The sequence below is a fragment of the Oreochromis niloticus genome, linkage group LG11, assembly GCF_001858045.2.
Source record: "Oreochromis niloticus isolate F11D_XX linkage group LG11, O_niloticus_UMD_NMBU, whole genome shotgun sequence".
NCBI lineage: Eukaryota > Metazoa > Chordata > Actinopteri > Cichliformes > Cichlidae > Oreochromis > Oreochromis niloticus.
In genome coordinates, this window is record NC_031976.2 from 18519968 (window position 1) to 18534161 (window position 14194).

General features: G+C 38.1%; 2 protein-coding genes across 3 annotated transcripts in view; one reads left to right on the forward strand and one right to left on the reverse strand.

Moving 5' to 3' along the window:
• Positions 1–136, reverse strand: part of creb5b (cAMP responsive element binding protein 5b) — a 43238-nt gene extending 43102 nt beyond the window's left edge. The window contains exon 1 of the mRNA XM_019364749.2: positions 1–136. The gene's annotated coding sequence lies outside the window, so the exon portion shown is untranslated.
• The window catches only part of jazf1b (JAZF zinc finger 1b), a 20694-nt gene continuing 6616 nt past the window's right edge, over positions 117–14194 (forward strand). The window contains exons 1-3 of one of the 2 annotated variants that reach the window (XM_003454378.5): positions 117–259; positions 12777–12849; positions 13496–13692. In XM_003454378.5, coding sequence (XP_003454426.1) covers positions 145–259; positions 12777–12849; positions 13496–13692 — 385 coding nt within the window. In that variant the 5' untranslated portion in view covers positions 117–144. Of the gene's footprint in view, positions 260–3133; positions 3190–12776; positions 12850–13495; positions 13693–14194 lie in introns of those variants that run through there. The other variant, XM_013276997.3, reaches the window with a different exon arrangement.

The window sequence follows — 14194 nt, forward strand, 5'->3', positions numbered from 1 at the left end:
TTCCGGTGTCATTAACTGTCTCCAGCTGGTTTGACGCAGCTGAGAGAAGTCAGCCTGCTGCCAGTGCGAGCTCCAGCTGTTTCCACCGCTGTCCGCCCCGCTGTTTCACCGCCGCTTGCCCTCATTTCTAATGCAGCAGCGACCATGACAGGCATCGCCGCTGCTTCCTTCTTTTCCAACGCTTGCAGGTTCGGGGGCTGCGGACTTCACTTCGACTCGCTGGCCGAGCTCATCGTCCACATCGAGGATAACCACATCGGTAAGAACTGATAAGTACCGAGCCCCAGCCTGCAATGGCCATGGCTCCGGTTTGCAGCTTAGCATACGTGGCTAATTAGCAACCTAGCAAGTTACTTCCTGCGTCCTGACAACCCTGTTGCTAGGTGTGGTGCAGTTGATGTTTCCCCTCTTCATTTCTCTTTCAAAGCTGTGTCACTGTGTTATTTTACTGCTGCAACATCGAAGAAACACACACTGGAAGTTACTATATGCGCCCGGGTCGCGCGTGCAACATTAGTTAATGCAGCGCCAGGCCCGCGCGCGTAGCTGGAAACGTCGTGAGTCAACTTAAAGTCAGCAGCTTGTTTCAGTCCGCCTGCCAACGTAGTTAACTGGGCTATATAAAATTATGCATTGCATATCATTTCGCCAGCTGACATTGAAAAAATAAATACTACGTCTGGGTATTGGCCCTTCAAAAGAGAACAATAGTATGAAAAACACACACACACATGGAAATGTATTATCTAACCAATATTGTTCATCAATTCAGATATTATCCAACCTACCAGCGTTTTTATTATATGTCTTAGTTCAATGCACCTTGGAGTCATCTATTATTTAATGTGTGGGTTTTTTGTTTGTTTGTTTGTTTGTTTGTTTGTTTTTATAAGTTGTATTCTTTGTTTTGTAGATATACAATGCCCCAAATCTAAAATTTGGGAAAATTGGCTGGAAACTGAGAACTGTATTGCTTGGTAAATTTCCATAATTTGGCTTCATAAGACAAGTGCAAGAAAAAGTTAGAAAACCAGTATTATCCTACAATGTCCAAATCTAAAACTATGCAATTCCACATGGGTGTTTGTCTACTGCAGGCTAGCAACACAGATGCTGCCTCCCACCCCAAAAGATTATCATTTAATGGCGCCTCCTCTAGTTCATGCTGGGAAAGACAACAATAACCACTGCCTGTGGGGGGAGATTGGGAAGCAATTATAGATGGGGCTGTGGAAATATTTATTTTATTAGCCTGTTCATCATTTTTTTTCTGATTGCTGTTTTATAGCCTCTCGGGGAGTTTATCTAAATGAGTTCGGCTGGCACACAGTTAATCTTAATATAAGTTGCTTTTATTAATGAATTGAAATTAACTGATTACATTTTTTTCTGCAGAGGGATACTTCATTAGTTATCTTAAGTTAGTGCAGAGTAATGCATTTGAATTTAAGTAGGTAAAGATTGTAAACCAATTTAAATTAACCTCTATATGCAAATGAAGTGAAAAAAATCCCCCTTTTAGAATAAAAGGGAAACAACTATAGACTGAATATGCAGCTATGGTCTAAAGTTTACATACACTCATCATGAACATGAGTTCTGAGTGATTTCTTTAATCTGTTCTTTTTCAGGGTGGAATACTTGTGCAGTGTGCAATGTCTAATAATTTTACAAAACAAGAATTGGGTGCACAGGTTTGAATTTAAGTTGGATTTTCTCAAATCCACACAGGTTCAAATATATCCATACACTTGACTAATATTTGGTTAAATTTCACTTAGCAAGTTACACCTCAACCAGATGCTTTTAGTTGCCATCAACAAGCTTCTGGCATAATTCTGGTTGGATATTTGGCCACTCTTCCTGGCAGAATTTGTAGAGTTCAGTTACATTGATTGGGACCCAGCTAAGCACAGTCTCCAAATATTCAATTGGGTTGAGGTTGGGACTTTCCAGAAGCTTAATGTTAGCCTGCTTTTTCCATTTCAAAACTATGTTTTGATGTGCGTTTGGGATCACTGTCATGTTGGAAAACCCAGTTTTGTCCAAGTTTCGCCCGTCTAGCTGTTGATGTGAGGTGGAGGTGAAGGTGAAAAACTTGAAGGTACTCTTCCTGCTTCATTATTCCATTGACTTTTTGCAATGTACCTGTGCCACTGGCAGCAAAACAGCCCCAAAGCATGATGCTACCATCACCATGCTTGACAGTTTTCTTAGGTTTGAAAGCCTCACCCTTTACTCCTATAAATACATCATGAAAACATACCTCTTGACATGGTGGTTAAATAGCTCAACGTTTTTGTCATCCAATCATCAAACTTTTCTCTAGAATTTGGTTTGCCTATGTGGGCAGTTGTAATCTCAGTTGAACTTGAAAGTGTCTATTTTGGACTAGAGGCTTCTTTCTTGGTCGGCATCCTGTCAGTCCATGGCGATGCAAAAATTGCTTCACTGTCATCTGTTGGTGACAGTTTGGGTCTTCTTCCAGACCTTAGCAAAGTGATGTCACATCTGAATAACTTGTAGTTGCATGTGGTGGGAGGTGGGAAGTAACAAGTAAAGTACTTTGTTAAAGTACTTTGTTAGTGTACTTAAGTACAATTTTCAGGTATCTCTGCTTTGCTTGAGTAGTGTTTTTCTGAAAACATTTTACTTTAACTCACCACAATTTGTAAACGAATATCTGCACTTTCTTCTTACATTTTCATAACAGGCTTGTTACTTTTGCTTTAACACATTTGGGGGAAGTTATTGTTTCGTCACTGCAAGCCTGCGTTTATTAATCATCAGAGGATGTGACTTAAAAAGAGATGACGTGTGCCAAAGGTTAAACATGGGACAGTGGATTCTTTGTTTGTTTGTTTGTTTTTGTTTTTGCCACGACATCGAATTGCTGCAGGTGTCCATAAGTTGAGGTACTTCTGCATCTAGCTAGTGCTACAGAAGGGGAGCGAGCATAAAGGGAGTTACTTTTTTTTAAGTGTCAGGTCATTTCAAATACAACATTTCTATCAGCTCTGCAAACATCAGCAAACACACAAACTGTTTTTGTGCAGTTTGTCTTACAGTGTGTTGCTAGCTAAAGGTCCAGCTTCTGTATTTCACAGGGACAGAAAAGAAAGAGAGCTGGAGATGGAGAAAGATAAGAAAGACAGGACATGAGAGGAAGAAGAGAGGTTAGATTTAAAGGTAAGGACTGCTCAGTGGGATTTGATAAACTGGAAAAGTCTTCATGTTTTTAAATCAGATATTGGGTCTGTACATCTGACATTATGTTGTTTTTTTTTTCATATTGTGAAATTTGCAGCTAAACACACTGAGGTAGACCGTGTTATTTAAAGTTTGCATGAGAACACTCTGCAGGTTATTGCAGGATAAACAGGTTAGTTTGCTGTACTGTGATTGATTCAAAGTAAAGAACAGTGTGTGACTGGTGCACAGTGGCTGTGGTTTCATGGTCAGAGTTAGGCTACATCAAGTGTAGCAGAGATGAATTTGAAGTTAAGCTGATGATGCTTAGATTCATTCGCTGAATTCCACCCTTATATCAACTTTATACTGTCTAATATAAAGACAGCATAAACAGTGTAGTGTCAGCTGTGAAACATCTGCTGACTTCTTGTTGAATTCAGTTGTGTAAATCCACAGAGGGCAGCAGGTCAGCTGATCACAGCACGTACACTAAGAAAATCTACTGGAGCTTTCAATAGAAATTATTGTGTCACCCTCTACAATGTAGGCAACAGAAATCAGAGATTTTTTTTTTTTTTTACTTTCCTTCTTTTTCTTCAGGTTCAAGCTGAGCATAATTACAATAAAAAAAAAAATTCAGTTATCTTTGCACAAAACCAGAAACATCCTCCAAAGAGTTACTTTTTGCTTTCTTATTTTGAGTCTCTACTTTTTGACTTTTACCTGAGTAAAGAAGTTGAATCAGTACTTCAACTTTTACTAGAGTATTTTTTGACAGTAGTGTTTGTACTTCTACTGAAGTACAGAATGTCTGTAACTTTGCCAACTCTGCATGAAGTTGTTTGAACTTATGATGGGCAGTTGTTTAGAAATGGCTCCAAGAGACATTCCCGACTTGTGTAACCCTCCAACGCTTCTTCTTAGATCACTGGACTCCTTGGACTTCCCCATTGCTCAGATTATTGCTTAATCAGTGAGTGGTGTCAAACTAATCATTTTTACATTGTTAAAGAGAAACTGGCAGTTGTCAATCACAATCACTAACGAGACGTTATTAAGCATCAGTCTTGATGAGCGTATCCAGACTTCTGACCTCGGCTGTAAATTATGTAGCTTCTGGATCCAAAAAGTGAACCCAATGCAGTAGTTCATGGCCTCCATGTCTATGGCCTCCATGTGTATACCCTAAGTAAACATTTTCCTAATTAGTTTTTGATCTCAGTCACTAGTTTCACATCTTATCTAATACAATATGACACTCATTTTGTAAACTATGGTCCCCATTAAAATCAAAAAGGAGGACAAAGCATGGAAAGCCCACCCTGTGAAGAGTGCCCTGTGGTTTTTCATTTCGATCTAATCCTTGCTTGTCACGTTTTTATATTAAAATGTTATGAATACTGCATTTTTTGATAAGTGCTAAAGCATTTATGTCTTTTTAACAAAAGCTAGTCAAGAAAGTGAATTCCAATCCTCACGATGTGAACGTGTGATCGTCAAACTGTGGGGAACTGCATCTGTTCCCTAATGTAATATTTCAGACTCTTGCTATTGAAGCTGACAGGGCTCAGCTGTCTCTGTTGTTCTTGTTTGTTGCCTGACTGGCTTTAATATCCTCCGCTCTCTGACTGTGTGCTGTGCATGTGTTCAAGGTGTTAGCCTTAGAAAAAAAAAGTCTTCCAAATGACTTATTGGGGAATAATGAAGCAATTAGTTGGCTCAAAGTGGAAAAACTTTGCTGCCCCCCCTCCTTTGTCTGCTGGCCTGTGCTCACTCTGAGAAGTGAGAAATCTTGCGCGTTGTGCCAAGTGCCTGTGAAGCATAATTACAGAGCGAGTGCTTGATTTGGCATGTCTTCCTCCTCATCTGGTGGCCTGCTGCTTAAAGAACATTCTCCATTATAATTAGGCGCCTGGAAAACAAGAACACATTCTTGTCCCCTGCTAGCCAGCCTGCTGGTTGGGTGTGTGAACAAAAGATGGCGCTCCTTTGCTGTTGGTTGCTGTCTTTTTAGATGGGTATTATAGGCCAGAAGTTAGTCAGTTCATTTTAACAACTCTACATATTTCTCACATTCTAGCCTGATCGAAGAGCCTAGCTAGGGTCATTTATCAAGAGAATATTGAATATTTAAACTTATTGCTTTTTTGTTAGCTGCAATGAAAATATAGATTATCAGCCCAGATGAAGTATAAACTCAAGGTAGTGGGGTTATTTTTTTAACCCCATTGTGGATTAAACTACATTTTGAGTTTTAAGTTAATAATGAGAGTCAGGCTGTCCTCTTGGGCCTTTGTGAGCAAAATCGGCACATGCTAATCAGGACGAGGAAAGTTTGAATTCTGACCGTAATGCGTGCTGGCTTAAGCCTGAAAGAGTTCCTGTGAACTTGATATTCTTGTGTGGTATAAAAACTGCACCCACCTATTTGCTGAAATGTTTACTTTCTCACTGAGCAACCAGGCCACTGTACACCAAAAGAAAACGGCGATCGTGTTATTTAAACCTTTTAGTGTGTGCGTATGTGCTGCTGGGTAGATGGCCTGTAGTGTCCATACACGATAACAATGAGTCTGCTTGTTGCCAGTCCTCACTGGAGGCTCGTTTGGTAGATTTTGCTCTGCACCCTCATAATCTGCGCGGAAGTAATAAATTTGGGAAACAGCAACTAGTTCCCTGATCTGTGCACCTGGTGAGCCTAATTACATTTCCCCAACCCCCGACACTGCTGCTCCTGTTCCTGTGCGGTGACTGCAACATACTTCATAAAAAGGTTTCACACAGGAGATAATGTACAGCCTATGTTGACATTACACAACATGCGTACTCAACGTGATATTTTTGCTGGAGTCTACTATTTTAGTAATTTTGTCTGTAACACCCAAGTTTGACCTAAAGTTGTTTCCTGGTTACTTGTCGCACATTGCTTCGCTATGCACAGGACCTCTTTAGCCTTCTAAAAACATACGTTTATAAATGAAACAGCTGCAAAGTTAAATTCAGAATCAAATTTAACAATAGTTATTCCTGGCACACTGTGCTGGAATGGTTTATTTATTATCAGAGTAACAGAAAATCAGTCTGAAGTCATTTTTTAAACAAAAACTAAAAATATTCGTAATTTTTAACAATTTGTTGCTTTGCCATGTTTTACCTAGCTGTAAGCTCAGTATTTTTGGGATTGGGAATGTTTGTCAGAAAACATTAAGAAACTCAAATTTTTATTATTTGATACACCAGGGAAATAATTAATTCATTAAGAATATATTCTCCAGATAGATCCAAATTCATAAATGGCCATAAGAAATAATTATTGTATGTTTTGGTATGTATTTGTGAAAACACATCTTTGTGAAAGCACATGAGGTTCTGTCTGAATTAAACACATCGATAATGGATTATTTTAACCCTGCCATGTTTTTTCAGTAAGCCACAAAGGCAGCTTATACACATGGAGCTCGACTCTGTTTCATTTCCTCCTTCGAGGTCACATTGTAATGAATTACCTGTGCCACCACTCCTGGTAATGTTCCCTGCTGCTCAGAGCCACCATAAACATGTCACCATAATGCTCACCACTCTGCACAACCCTGCAGTGCATTTGGCCATGAGGGTGGAGAGCTAGACATTGGTGGAAATGAGAGAGAGCTGTGTGTCTGGTGTGTGTGTGAGAGTGTGTGAGGGAGCTTGTTGTGAAGGGTGTTAGGGGAGAATAGCAGGCGTCACTTCCCCTTGCCCCAGGAAGGTTTGTTGTGTGATCGTCCCTAGGTTTCCTTTCACAGCATGTCATAGTGGTCCTAAAATACACTGAAACCACTAATTCAGTCAGGATTCACTCCCATACACAAGTGTCACATAAATTCATTACGTGATTTATACCAAAACTTAAATGATTGTGCATCATCATGTCAAGGCTAGACCTCTTAATTGAATTACTTTAAAGTCTTAAGAAACGCTTAAAAAAACCGCCAAGACAAACTCCTAGATGAAAGTTCAGTGCTCTTTTGGAAAAAGTTTAGGTCCAATAAATGTTTTTTTTAAAATAACATTACTACAAAAATTAACAGCGTTCTTCATTGTATCCAGATTTTTTTCTTGCATGTTGCTAAATGAAAACTTTTCTGTGTGAACTGTGTGTTGTTTGGGGGGAAAAGGGAATTTGCTGAAAACCACAACTTGTGTGGGAATGTTTTGGATTGCAGAGCAGAAAGTGGTTTAAACTAATACATATTTTGAAATAATTTGATAAAATGTCAGTGGAAATCAGAAATCAAATTACATATTAAATGTTTTAAGTTTGATTTGTCTTCATTTCTACCTGTCCTACCTATCTTTATTTTCCACTTGACCATGTAGGAGCTTGTGCTTCTTTGCCTCTAGAAGTAGCGATGGTGAATAAATACTCCTTTTTTGTTTCCCAGAAGGCTTCTAATAGCTGGCCACCAAAGTGGACCACCTGTGTAGTCTGATTAGAGGGGTTCCCATCTCTATTTGAGGCGCCTTCGTCCTGGTGCTTGACTGCTGGTGGCCCCAAAAGAATAGCGGAGGCTGTGGGGAGCTGGCCCCTGCTGGCCTCCTCTCTGGTCCTACCTGAGGTGTGTGTGATTTACAGCGTGCAGGGACAGACTGATCCACTGCTGCATGAGCAGACTGCCATTCCTTTGCTTGAAACTCATTAGGGATTTTAGTAGGGATTTCTTGTGCACTCTCTCACACACACATGCCATTACCCACAGCTCAGAAAAGTCCCTACGGTAGTATATGCACAGCCCTTTGCTTTTGGCATGGGAATAGTGTCATAATGAATGTGTCTTTCCTACTCTGTGTTTCCATGACTTTGGCTGGAGAGTAAAGAGAGGTGTGCTGTCCTTCTCACTGGGGATAAATCCACTGTTAATGAAACACTTGCTTATGACTGAGGCCTTGAAAGAAACCTTCTGCCTTAGGTGCTGAGATTTGACCTGCTCTATCTATCATAACACTCTGCCACAATTTACAAGATATTTGGCTGTACAAACTAAATGTACAAAGCTCTTTGCCTTCTGACGCCTATGCTGACCTAAAGTAAGACTGAATGACTGATGCCTTGTTGATTATATTTTAGACATCTTAATTGTGTGCTTTTCCACAGATGCTTAAATGTGGTTTGGGTTTCACTGATAAAAATCTAGAGTGTTGTGTGGGGTGTCCATTTCCTTTTTGAACAATTGTGTCTGCACAATTTAAATCTCTCTCATTTGGAATTTTTCTACATTCAGCTTAACCTATATTTCTCTTATACATCAAAAGATAGGCTCTAGAGATAGAACTTCTAATCAGTGTGTTTGAACAAAAGTTAGAATATGACCAATTTGCAAACATGTGGTATCAGCATCCACTACTTTAAAGTGGTGATGTGTGGTATTCAGCTCCAGCCTTGCAGCTATATAAATAGCAGGTATATTTACAAGAAAAAAAATAAATAGTCACCTAAAAGGGAAAGAGAGCCCCTAAACCTAACAAGGTTTAGGGTCTTCTCTGACCTTCTACGTCTTTCTGACCAGGAGAATTTTAATCGAACTCAGGGAAAAAACTAAACAAAGAAAGATGCAAACGGGAGTAAAATCCCAAGGCAGTGGAAGCAATAAATGAGCATGACTCAAGATTTTTATTACAGCATGAAAAAGGTGTTGCTTACTCCTTTAACCAAGAACTTTAATTGCATCTTTACCATGTGTTTCGTATCAATGCCTTAGTATTTTTTTATATTGTATCAAATAGAAATTGGCGATTATTAGTATGATTAGCATTAATTTTTGTTACTCAATACACATAGCTTGTTAAAGCAGCACTTTAGTATTTGTACCTTACAAAACCATAATTTAAAATTCAGTGTTGGAAATGGCCTTAGGTGTAAGTGTTTAAGTGTAAGTGTATAAATGTATAAATGTGTTTAAGTGTATAAATAAGCACATAGGCAAAATGAGTAATAGTTTTAACCACATGGGGGTAGCAGTCTTTCACAGAGGTGGACATGGAGGTTTAGCTGGTAAGTGGAAGAAACTGTTGTTTTATGGGGCATCTCTCTTTGCCCACATGGACAGCAGTGGGAAGAGTGTTTGAAGTCAGCCCTGCTTCACCTCAGGGTGTGGAGATTGGCTATTGTTGTACATTTAGCACCACTGAGCAAGATGAATGTCTGGAGCACAGCATGGGAAAACACAGTATGTGTCAAGTGTGGTCATGTGTAAGCAATGTGGTGTCTGCAGAGCAGCTTTTTAAAAAACTGCAATGGAAATTTAAAACAGAAGGCTCCTGAGCAGTCTTGTTCTATATTTTATATAAAACAGTGTTGTAGAACAGAACAGAACAAAAATTTAACCATTACAGAAAAAATATTCAGTCGCCCCACAGATGTGCCATTAAGTGTAGCCACTTTCAAAACTGCTAACATTTATTTAGTCTTTCTCTTCAATTGATCTTTCTAAATTAACTTCAATAATGTTTTCCTCTAAACCATCAAAATGCCTTTTAGACCCCTCAAGACTACTCAAAAACGTATCCCATTAGTGCATGCTCCAATTTTAAATATGATGAATAAATAAAACTTTACGTGAAAGCCCTTATTTGATTCAGCTGTCTTAGCTATATAGACCAATTTCTAACCTTCCTTTTTATTTCTAAAATTCTTGAAAAAGTAGTTGTCACAAAGTCAAATGATCACTTGCAAAGAAATGTTTTGGTTTTTTATTTTTGAAGATTTTAAGTCAGGATTTAGAGTGCATCATAGCACAGAAATGGAAATAGTGAATGTTACAAATGATCTTCTTACTGCCTCTGACTGGGCTCATCTCTGTGATTGTCTGGTTATATTTCAGTGCAGTGTGTGATCCTCTTAACCGCAAAATCTTACTACAGAGATTAGAGCACAAAATTGTCATTAAAAAAACTACAGTGCATTGGTTTAAATTATATCTATCTGATAGATTTGAATTTTTGCAGGGTAATAGGGAGTCCTCACACACAAAGGTTAGTCATGGAGTTCCGCAGGGTTCTGTGCTGGGACCAATACTTTTTACATTGTCCATGCTTCCCTTAGACAATAGTATTAGAAAACACTGCATATATTTTCATTGCTATGCAGATGACACCTAGCTTTAATTATCTATGAAGCCAGACGATACAAATTAAGTAAAACTATAGCTTTAATCACACAAAGGCCTGGATTATCTCTTAAATTCCTACTTTTAAATTCAGAAACAACTTAATTTAGTGTACCTGATCCTAAAACTCTTTGAAACTTGGTGGGATTGCTTTGACCTCCACTACTGTGAGAAATAGTTAATGATTACATTAAACAAAAATGCAGGACAGCCTCCATTCATTTTTGCAATATTGCTGATGCTTCATACATTTATTCATGAATTTGTTACTTCTAGGCTGCACTGTTGTAATTCATTATTAATGTCCCAGTTTTGATTTGATCAGCCTCATTAATTTTCAGATTAGGCTTAAAACTTTGCTTTTTGATAAAGGGTATAGTTGGGTGATGGATCAGGTGACCCTAAGCCAGCCTTTGGTTATGATCCAATAGGTTCGGACTGCTTGGGGGCTTCCAGTGATACACGTATGAGTGTTTGTTTTAATCATTTAATCATCAGTAACTATTAAACTCTGGTTCTTTCTCCCATACTCCCATACTTGTCTTGTCTCTTTTTGCTCTGGCTTCTCCTGTCTAAACCTGGTTCTGTCTGAGGTTTTTCCTTCCCACTGTTCCCAAGTGTTTGCTCCTAGGGGTTGTGCGATTGTTGGGGTTTCTTTCTAATATTGTAGGATCTTTACCTTACAATATAGAGCACCTTGATTGTTGTTGTGAATCGGTGCTGTACAGATAAAACTGAATTGACAGTCTGGACATTGTTTTTTTTCTAGCGTTAAGCAGATATAACATGAATTCTGTAGAGGTCTTTCAAAGGAAAAGAGAAGTTGGTTTCAAAACTGACATCAGCTTATGGATCTTCTCCAGCATCAGTTTTATTGATATACATTACATCATCTTTAAAACAATAATGATGTGCATTGCACAATACCTTGCTTTTGAGTAGTTCTACAAAATATTTTCAGAGCTGAGCCCACATCCTTTTCTTGACAACACATCCTATCATATTCTTCCACACAAATTAAAACCTGGAACTCGGGATCAAAGCGCACTGCCAAGGTGCACACTGACTAACCTTTTTCAAGGCAGCAAAGACCATTAATTTATTCATATATGTGTTAGTATGACACAGAGTAGATTACAGATGAATTACTTAGCCGTTTATCATGTTAAAGTTATCTTGTGCCAAAGTTTTGAAAAGGATATTTTTCCAAATCTAAAGCCCTCCGTATTTACTTACTTGCTGCTTTATTTTTTCCTTTTCTTGTTTTTTTGTTTGTTTTTGTTTTTTTGCCAAAACTCTGCCTGATTATATTTCCACTGTGTCAACATGCGCAATAAAGCTGGCTTCTAATAACACCCCTTTTTAAAATCACTAAAGTCAGCATAAGTTACCACATAGCCGCACCTTTCCTCTGTGCCTGCCTGTCTGGGTAGAAAAAGTACTTTGCCACAAACATGGAACACAACAGTGCATCCAACACAGCCTGGCACATCACTGAAAATAATTGGGATAGTTTTCAGGTGGTAAGACGTTGTTGGGTTTGTTTGTTTTTTGTTTTGTTTTTTTTGCAAAAAGTCTACTTCTGGGTGGATAATGCATACTTTTGTGTGCTTCATCCTCCCTGTGACACCAAGTGCATTGAACTGGCTATCCTTATTTAGGTCAAAAACACCATTCTGCCTTATGACACACATTGACACAAATTCATTTTTGTTTTAAAATGTGAAATGTTTATTACTTTAAAGCCATACTGGGTTGGTTGTATGAATCACAAAAGCTCATATGAAGCTTGATGATGCTAGCCTCGCATGTCATTTGTCATTCATTCTTCTTGTATTCTGTCGAGAGATAATGTAATGCTCTGATGCTGTCTTCTCTTTGGAATACCTACCAACATACTTTTGTCACCATGATCATACAGCAGCTGTTCTGTAAAATGATGTAATGGATTACATTTAAAACAGCTTAAAGATGTCTTTAGTTTTTGACTGTATAGCTTAAAACTTTTTCTATTGTATTTAGTTTATGTATTGGGTATAGATATGAATATTTGAATGTAGTTTGTTTGCTGTAGTACTTCTGATGTTATTATATGGCAATTTGCTTTATTTAATTTCATATAATAGTTATTATATAACCAGATATATTATCTATTAGTTATAAATATTTTATTTTCATTTCATTCTTTTTTTTTTCTTCTTTTTTTTTTAATATGAAACTGTTTTGGAGTATAGGGACCCTGAAAAGTAAATAAGGACCAAAATGTATAAGTAATTCAGTTCAGTTCAACAGTTGTCTTAGGGCAATAACTGGATAACAAAAAATAAAAATAACATTGGCATGAAAATATGACAAACTTTAATGTAAAATTGAAGAATTGTGCCATTCACTGGTATATTTTGTGGCTAAATTTCTGCCTTTATGTCTATCTTGTCTTCCCAGATACAGACCCATGTCTCCTGGAGAAGCAGGAGCAGCAGCAGCCCACATATGTTGCTCTTAGTTATATCAACAGGTAAAGAAACAAGTTTCCTTTTGAAATAACCCCACTGAAGGTTAACTTAGTAATGCAGTAACTCAGTTTTCAGTAAAGTGACTTTAATTGACTAAAATCTGACAAAATCATAAGATGAATAGTATTAGTGGTTTGCCTGAAAAGATTTAACTAGAAAGGTTTGTGCTGTACTCCTTTGAGGTTCTACCAACAATCTAAAAAACGTCATCTGGTGGATTGCTTAAATGAATTGCTACAGTATTTGGCAGTTGGGTGTTTTATTGCACTGTGTTCATCCTGGTTGTCTTTGATATGCTGCTTGTGCAGTCGTTTTAAGAGCCTTATGCAACAAACCATTGTACAAGAAGGTCTGCCTCTGTCTCCCTGCTCACACAAACACATCTTGATGTGGCTATCACCTAATTTGTTAATTCCACATTTGCTTTAACAGTGTCTATATTAACATTTTGGTTTTATGGTGCACATTTGCTGACGACTTTACTGTCAAATCATAAAGCCCAAAGGGAAATGCAGCCACTGATTTTTTTTTTCTTAAGCAGTAGCAAACCTACAGTACACTACAGTGTAGTCTGAATGAGATGATGCTCTTTTTTTTCCATCCAAAAAGTTTGTGAACCCTTACAAGTTTTATACCTCACAACGCCAGGTTCATGACAGATGCTGCAAGGCGAGAACACGAGGCCCTGAAGAAGAAGGTGCAGCCCAAGTTGTCTCTGTCTCTTACAGGCAATCTGTCACGCAGCAATGTTTCCACACCACCCCGCCACACCAGTGGAAACCTCACCCCTCCAGTCACCCCACCCATCACCCCTTCTTCTTCCTTCCGCAGCAGCACACCTACAGGTAACCATCATCAACACACTAGTTCATCTAATTAGGTTTCCAGTATCTAGCCATAGTAGTTGTGCAGCACATGTTGAATTGTTTTTGTTTTATAATTGTATTTCATAACTTTAATTCTTGTGGTCTGAGATTCAGCAGTTTCCAGTCCTGCCACCTTTGAATTTTCTGTGATCATATTTACTAAAGTAAAACTCCAAATTAAGGCTGTTTGAACATTTTCCTTCTCTAATTGTTTCTGTTTGATGGGGCTCTGGATTCCTTTTGTGTTATTAATAGAAGAGATGATACAGATGAAATCCCCATCAATGTATTTTTTTTTTTCATTAAAATACAGAAAAATGGGTGAAAATGTAAAACAAGCATGTAAGAATTAATAGTTATGTAGTGTTAGCTAAGCAAGCAGCAGAGTGATGTAGTAGTAAGCTTATTTGTTTTTGTTTTTTCATGTGAGGGCAAATATCCACTCCAGACGAAATTCTGAATATCTTCCAGCTTATTTGAT